The sequence below is a fragment of the Humulus lupulus genome, chromosome 3 (genome assembly GCF_963169125.1).
Source record: "Humulus lupulus chromosome 3, drHumLupu1.1, whole genome shotgun sequence".
NCBI lineage: Eukaryota > Viridiplantae > Streptophyta > Magnoliopsida > Rosales > Cannabaceae > Humulus > Humulus lupulus.
This window is the reverse complement of record NC_084795.1, coordinates 166,177,771-166,186,130: the sequence shown is the minus strand read 5'-3', so window position 1 is coordinate 166,186,130 and position 8,360 is coordinate 166,177,771. Positions and strand designations below refer to the sequence as shown.

Here is an 8,360-nt window from a genome sequence, read left to right as displayed (position 1 = left end):
AAAGGTTGTAATGACCTTACTGGTTTCTGATACTCTATTTTGACCTGCTAACAAGTTAAGAACTTTGTCATGTATTCAGTCATGTCCCTCTCCATCCCAAGCCACCACTATAAATCTTTCATATTCTGGTACACCTTTCATGATGCTTGGATGAAGAGAATAAGAGAGTAGTATGAGATTCATCTAGAATCTCCCATTTAATCCTAGTGTCCATCGGATTCCAAATCCGATCCTTATACCACAATAAACCCATACCTCACACTATATAATCCTTAGCTAATCTAGCCATGACATTCTCCTCAATTCTTCCATCTATGGTTCACTTAATTGTTTTTCTTTTTATCCTCTCTAAAAGAGTAAATTCAAGTGTACAGCTGGCCACCTGGCCCACCAGAAACTCTACTCTAGTTCTGGTCATATCCTTTAAATAACATGATGCATAGGCAATCCCTTTTCCTATCACTGAGGTGTCATAACAACCTATTACTGGTTCTGATTTGCAGGAAGACTTTGAACTCTTCCACAAAGCACATGTAATATCCTGCCCATCCAAGGGAATTCCTGCCCTCTAAGGCATTCCTTGACCTTGGCAATTCTCCAACCGAGAAAATACCACAATACCATCGATCAAAACAATCACAAATCTAGTTCAGACAATCCTTGAATACTTTGTTCATCTAATTCATAAAAACAACCTGGAATTAACCAAAACCTCAAAACATAACTCAGCACTCCCAGTGCCCTTATCCAATATAAAAACAGGCTTCTACCTATCATTCTCCCTGATCAATAGCTAGTAATAACCAGATCAAAGATCCACCTTGGAGAATACCATCTTACTCAATAACTGAGCCTTTGGGTCTTACAACTCTACTGAAGTCGTTCAATACAGTGCCTTAGACTTGAGTATCGCCTGTAACTAATTCATCTAGAAGCCAAAGGTAAGAAAACTACACCCGGTTGAATATTTGAATGGGACTAAGGGCTCCCTGATATATATGATAGAAAGAATGGTACTATGCCATGTAAATTGTAAACCAACGGCCTAAGCGTGCCACAGTTAACTTGTGCAATTGGCATGGCTCGGACACTGATATCCGAGGATAGCTTATTATGCACTGAGCTCGGTTTAAGCGGGCCGGAGTCAGTGGGTTAAACAGAGGGTGCGGCCTAAGATGTCGGCCCTAGTACTTGAGTTAATTGATTATTATATTTGGTCATGAATGTGATTAATGAGATTGTTGAATAATCTAAGTATAGATGAGGTTATTTGTACCCTGAAGTATGCTTATATGCTATGGATTGATTATCTGAACATGCTTATTAGAATATTTGTTTGATAATATTGTATATGTTGTGTATGTTGTTTTCTTGTTGGGCCTCAGCTCACGGGTGCTACGTGGTGTAGGTAAAGGCAAGGGCAAGATTGATCAACCTTGACCGGAGAGCTCTGCAGGGTGAATGTACATGTCAGGCCGCTCAACCGCCACGATTGAGGAAATTACAGGGACGAGAGGACCAGAACCTTGTATTTTTCCTTAGTATGGCTAATGTTTACCTTTAACTGTTGAATTCTGTAAACTGGCTTTTAAACTTTGTACTTCTAGGGATCCCTTCTGTAAATTGTTTATAATTTATAAAATGTATCTTTTGAGGCCAAAATGTATTTTAGCCCTAGAACACTTTAACTAATGACACGTTTTGATTAAACGACTTGATTAGCAAGTCTCACACCTTTATAAACACACAGTGTAGCGGTCTTGGCTATCCAGGGTGTTACATATATAATCTCATTTCCTGTGCTCTCAACAACAAGAGCCTTTCCTACCACCTGAGCGTAGGTAGAGGTTTCATGCATTGGGGCGACTCGAATGCCCTAAGCTACTCTGTGATTCAATCCCTGGATAAACCTCTCCTTCTGAGCTACATCCGTGGGTACCGTAACAAAAGCAAACTTGGCCAACCCATCAAATCTTTTAACATGCTCAATTACTATTGCACTGCCCTAAACTAGGTTCATAAACTCATTCATCTTAGCAGTCTAGGCTACATCACAGTAATATCTTTCATTAAACAACTTCCTAAATTGTTTCCAGTCCATCACAGTTGTGTCTCGGGTCAGGGATACTACTTCCCACCATGTCCGGGCATCATCCCGCAATACAAATGTTGCATAGATCACCCTATCGTGACCTACCACCCCTATACTGTCAAGAATGGAACTGATCATGCCCATCCATTGATCAGCTCTGAATGGATCTAGGCCTCCCTCAAAGACTAGAGGGTAATACTCCTGGAATCTTCCACAGAGAAATTCCCATCTATTCTCAACCCAAGGCTAAGCCAAAACTGGTGCCACTCCTGGCAGGTGTTCCCTAACAGATTTTGATGTTGCTTCAAACACCTAATCTATTCCTCTTGCCTCTGCAATCTTAATTGGAAATTTGTAAACACCTGCTGGAAATTCTGAGGGGCAGGTGAAGAACTTAATCCCTGGCTGTAACTCCCAACCCTAGTATAACCACCACGAGGTCTCATAATCTATCTTGGATACAAACCTGCTAATTGAATTTGTAGTCAATTACTTGACCCATTAAACATGATGAGCATATTCAAAATCCTTCCCCATGGGAACAATCATACCACACTATAATCACAAACCACTGCAGAGCTAAAAATATGCCCATAGCATTTGTTCATCAATTCATAACCCCTGCTCTTCCAACATACATACAATGCATCCAACTCCAGCATGAAAATATCACATTCATATATATATATATATTCACGGAGCATGTAATGATTAAATAGTCAAGCTCTATCAGAATATCATGCTCCCTAGTACAATGTGTAGGTAAAGCATTTACATTCTATTTAAGCAGTTAAGCACATAACTATTGAAATAGTTACCACTCCTTGAGTGAAGCTACCTTTAGTGACAAGTGTACATGCCCAGCTTGTCTTCAGGAACCCTTAACCTTGGCTTGCTCTGATACCAAGTTGTAACGCCCTACTACCCAGGGACCGTTGCGGTGTGCATTTTAAACAGTGCTAAACTCGCTAATCGAGTCATTTGGAAATAATCGTGTAACTAAGTATGATTAATGGTTTAGGATTAAAATTTTGGTTAAGATACAACGTTTCACTAAAAAATTTACTGTATACAATGGGATCCCAAAAATATAATTTAAAGGTTAATTATAACAAAATATTTACAACCAACCGACCTAAGCGGCAAAATAGGGTTCAACCCTAGTTCCTCTTTAAACCCTCGGTCGTGGTGGTCGAGCAGCCGCATATGTACACATCATCACCTAACCTCTTCAACTCAACAATGGTCCAGCTTTCTATAGCCTTTACCTGCACCACATAGCACTTGTGAGCCGAAGCTCGGCAAGAAAACTTAATATGCTCATGAACAAGTAATAACATGTTACTAAGTCATATCAGGCATGCCTAGCAGTAATAACCCTACTCATGCATGCAAGCAGGTACAAATAAACGTTTGTGGAGTCCTGCGCTCTTTTTTTTTTGTGAATAAGAATCATTATATTGCTCAAATTCAAATCATGTACACTTATGGATTTCCTTCTACCCCTATATGACTTTCAATCCATATATCTAACTTACAATCCATGTATCTAACTTTACAATTTGTGAATCCATTCTTTATCTCTATTTTTTTTCCCCTTGTACATTAATACAGTAAGTCTCAACTTCAACTCTCTTTTGATGACCTCCATAGTATGATTTACATGCCAAATCTTAGATGACCACAAGACTTCATTTCGGACCCTCCATATATGGTAAACTAGTGCCGAAACAGCTGCTATGTAAAAACTTCTCCTGAGTTTGTTGAGATATTTTGCTTTGGAAATCCATTGCAATAAATTGTGGTAGTTCTCTGTTTGTGCTTGGAAACCTATCCATTCCTTCATCTTCACTAGACATTGTTTACTGTAAGTACATTGGAAGAATAGATGAAAAATCTCTTTGTTGTGATCCCCACACAGCAAACATACTCTATCCATTACGTGCCAGTGCTTACTGAGATACTCTCTGGTTCTCAGCTTCTGATGCAAAGCTAGCCAAAGAATGTATCTATGCTTCGGAATACTACATCTCTCCCAAACATATTTACTCCATTGAACCTTGGTATGTTGGTCATATAGTATTGCATGCCCAGATTGAAAACTATACTTCATTGCCATAAATGTTGATCTGTCCATTTTAGCTCTAAAGAACTCCTTAATTTCAACAATTTTCTTCCAATACCAGCTGCAATTTTGTTGCACTGTGTAAGCCCACCAATCCATCCTTTTCAAATAGATGCTATGAATCCACTTAACCCATAGGTTATCCTTTTTAGAAGCTATTGCCCATACATACTTCCCTAATGCAGCAATATTCCATTCTAATTTTTTCCTGAAGCCTAACCCTCTTGCTGATTTTGGCGTACAAACAGTAGACCAAGCAACTACTCCTAGAGCATGAGTTTCTGCCACTCCCTTCCAAAGAAATGCCCTGCAAATTGCTTCTATATCCTTCAATAGCTTTTTTGGCATCACCATTATTTGAGCCCAATAAGAGTGTATTGACAGTAAAACTGAATTGATCAAAGTAGCTCTAGCACTATAAGATAGATTCCTAGAACTCCACTGCTTAATCTTAGCTACCATTTTTTCTAGTATGATCCTGCACTCAGCATTAGTTATACGTTTAGAACAGATGGGAATGCCCAGATACCTGAATGGTAATGAGGCTCGAGTGAATCCGGAGGCCTTCACCATTCTGTCAACCTCTGATACAGTCATACCAGTGCAATATATTGCAGATTTAGCCTCATTTGGAAAGAGTCCCGAAGTCTTAGAAAAAAGTTTGAGTCCCCTAAGCATCCAAAAGATAGATATAAAGTCTCCATGACTGAATAGTAATATATCATCAGCAAAACAAAGATGGTTCAGCTTCAAACTAGCACATCTATCATGGAATTTATAGCCTGGAGAAGAGCTAACTTTAAGCATAATCCTAGATAGATATTCCATGCCAAGTACAAATAATAGGGGGACATAGGATCACCTTGCCTCAATCCTCTTTTGGCCTCAAAATATCCATTCAATGAGCCATTAATCATCAATGAAAACCTGGGAGTTCGAACACAAACCATGATGAGCTTTATAAAATCCTGAGGAAACTGAAAAACAGTGAGCATTTCTTCAATAAAGTCCCATTCTATAGTATCATATGCTTTCCTCAAATCCAATTTGATCATGCAACTTGGTCTATAACTCTGTCTCCCATAATGTCGAACTAAGTCTTGACATATCATGATATTGTGAGCTATGTATCTACCATGCATAAATCCCCCTTGATTTTCTGCAATTATTTCAGGTAGAACTTTCCAAAGTCTTGAGCAAATCATCTTGGAAGCTACTTTATATATGACATTACAACATGAAATGGGTCTGAAATCACACACTGTATCAGGGCAAATATGCTTAGGAATGAGTGTAATGGTTGTGTTATTGATCTCCCTAAGAAGTTTACCCGAATTCAGGAATGATAACACTGCTGTAGTAACCTCCGAACCCACTAGATTCCAATTATCTTGGTAAAAGTAGCTGCTATATCCATCTGGTCCTGGTGCTTTCAAATCTGGAATTGCAAATATTACACCCTTAACCTCCTGAGTTGAAAATTCTATTGTGAGATCCTGAATATGAGCTGCATTTAGAACTGGTCCAAGCTTCATAATTAACCGAGACACTCTTTTCCTATGCATCATGGTTGTCCCCAACAAGCCTTGGTAATAATCCAAAAAGGCTTTTTTTACATCTGTAGGAGAGTCGACCCAAACCCCTGCCTCAGTCTTGATGGACATAATCCTATTCTGTATTCTCCTAGCCTTAAGAGAAGCATGAAAGATGTGAGTATTTTCATCTCCATTAGCCATCCAAACAACTTTAGCTTTTTGAGCTAAGAACATAAGGTAAGCTTTATGGCAATAAAGATACTGTTCTCTAGCCAAATGTTCTTGAGTAATCAACCTATCATTGAATGGATCCTTCTACAATTTCTCCTGAAGTTCCTTCAATAGTAGCCCCGCCTTAAATTCTGTCTGCTGAATGTCCGAAAATCCCTCTCTATTTATACTCACTAGCACCTGTTTCAACCTTTTCAGTTTAGATACAACTTGGAACATTGGGGTACCAGCAACTGGTAAGTTCCAGCTGGTCTGGATTTTTCCTTTATACCCAGGTGCTTCTTGCCACATTTGAAAATACCTAAATGGCTTCTTCTCAATTGCATCTCTAAAGTAATATGAACCAGAATTGGACTATGGTCAAAAATCCCTTCTGGTAAGAAAACATCCTCTGAGATAGGAAAATGCTCGATCCATTGTGGATTAACTAAAGCTCTATCGATCTTTGAATACACCTTCTCCTCTGCTCTCTCTGCTTGTTGTTCCATGTATAAAAGCACCCTGAAAATTTTAAGTCTTCCAAATGACAAGATTGCAGACAGTCTAAAAATTTACTTGAAATCTTAGTGGTAGTCTTTTTGCCTATTCTCTCTTGTAGTGAAAGAATCTCATTGAAGTCTCCTATCACCATCCAAGGTTCAGTGATACCAACAGCCAATTCTTGTAAATCATTCCATAGCTGCTCCCTGAAGGACTCATCATTATAACCATACACAAAGGTGACCAAAAACCTTCCTGTTCTGTTTGGGACCTGCACTAAACAGTGAATTAATTGTGTAGTACATAGCTTGATATCCAGAGAGAAGACTCTTAGGTTCCAAGAAATTATTATTCTACCCTTATCAATCCAAGGATTGTTATTAGTGAAACACCACCCGGAAAACAGACTTGTATACATAGAATCCATATTTTTATTTTTCACTTTGGTTTCGAGCAGACTAACCAAGCCAACCTTCTTTGAAAGGATCAAATGCTTAATCTCCCTATGCTTATGTTGACTGTTAATCCCTCGTACGTTCCAGGTAAGTATTCTATCCATTTCGTGTAGAGGGTCCTCCCCCCTCTCTTCCTGTATTACTCCTCTGTAACAGATCTATCTCAGGATCCCCTTCCAGCAGACAAAATTTGTTATTCACACTCGTTTGATTAACTATAGATTCCTGTATCTTAACTCCTTTGGTAACTGGTTGAAATCCTTCTTCATCCACATTGGCTTTACTTGCATTTGGTGATGAGACCCTCTGTTTGGGAACCCATTCCTGATTGACTGACTTACTCTTCCTGCATATGTGAGCTTCATGTCCTAAGCCAGAGCAATTCGTGCAGATAGTGGGCTTCCACTCATATTCTACAAATATATCAACTTCCTGGTCAAATTCATTCCAGAAACTGATTTGTGATGGGAATTCCTGTGTCATGGTCACCTCAATAAGAATCCTGGGATAAGCTAATTGATCTCTGTTTTTAGTAATGGAGTCAACTTGAATTGGCTTCCCAATCTGACCCACTATCTTGAAAAGTGACCTCTCACCCCAGTATTTAAGATCCAGACCTCCCAATTGAACCCAGGTCGGAACTGAATCAATATCTTCTTTAGAGAAATCATCAACAGGATTCCAAGGCTTCATTATCAGAGGTTTTTTCCCAAAAAACAAATAGCCTCCATCCAATATTCTATTCCTCATTTCCATAGACAAGAATCGTATTATGAAAATACCTGATGAGAGAACCCTAACTTTGTCTACTTGGTCTTTCCATAACCTCCTCACAAAGCCTTCCAGAATTCGAATTGGTGGATTTGCACCAAGCACATAGCAGACTATGGAAGATTGCCAATAATTCACCTCTTCAGCTATATCCTCATCATCAATTTTGACTCCTGAAATCTTCTCCTGACTCATAACACCTTTTCCTGTAATACTCTTCTCTTTGCCCATAGTATAAGTGACATTAGTAGCAATACACTGTAATATCGGAGATGGAACAACCTTACCCATGTCAACATCCTGCATTACTTGCTTGGAGGCCGATATCCAGTCCTCTACATTCATACATATTCCTGTTCGCGACACTGGAGTGGAATCACCACAAGCTCGCACATCGCCTGCTCCTTGTTTATCCTCTGACATCTTCAATTCTTGGATCCCTAGAATAGCATCCATAGATCGTGTTTTGATGACCCTATCAGAAGATGTTGGACCTGTTTTCTTGCTTTTGCTCTTCAATTTGCCTTTCCCCCCAACCTTTGATCCTCTTGCCAAGGTGCCGATGAGAATCACCGAGAGAGAAAAAAAAAAAAAGTCCTGCGCTCTGAGTAGATGACTAATAAGTCTCTCGCTCTGAGGTAGATGACTAATAAATCTCTATGAGGTAGACG

The 8,360-nt window shown here is 39.2% G+C and overlaps 1 protein-coding gene across 1 annotated transcript; it reads right to left on the bottom strand.

Moving 5' to 3' along the window:
* Positions 1-7,014: 7,014 nt before the first annotated feature.
* On the bottom strand, positions 7,015-8,145 carry LOC133825201 (uncharacterized). The gene has a single exon (XM_062258179.1). The coding sequence runs from the start codon at positions 8,143-8,145 to the stop codon at positions 7,015-7,017; it is 1,131 nt and encodes a 376-aa protein (XP_062114163.1).
* Positions 8,146-8,360: the final 215 nt, after the last annotated feature.

Excerpts from the sequence above, each read along its gene's own strand:
- LOC133825201 (XM_062258179.1), bottom strand. The coding sequence starts at position 8,145 with ATGGATGCTATTCTAGGGATCCAAGAATTGAAGATGTCAGAGGATAAA.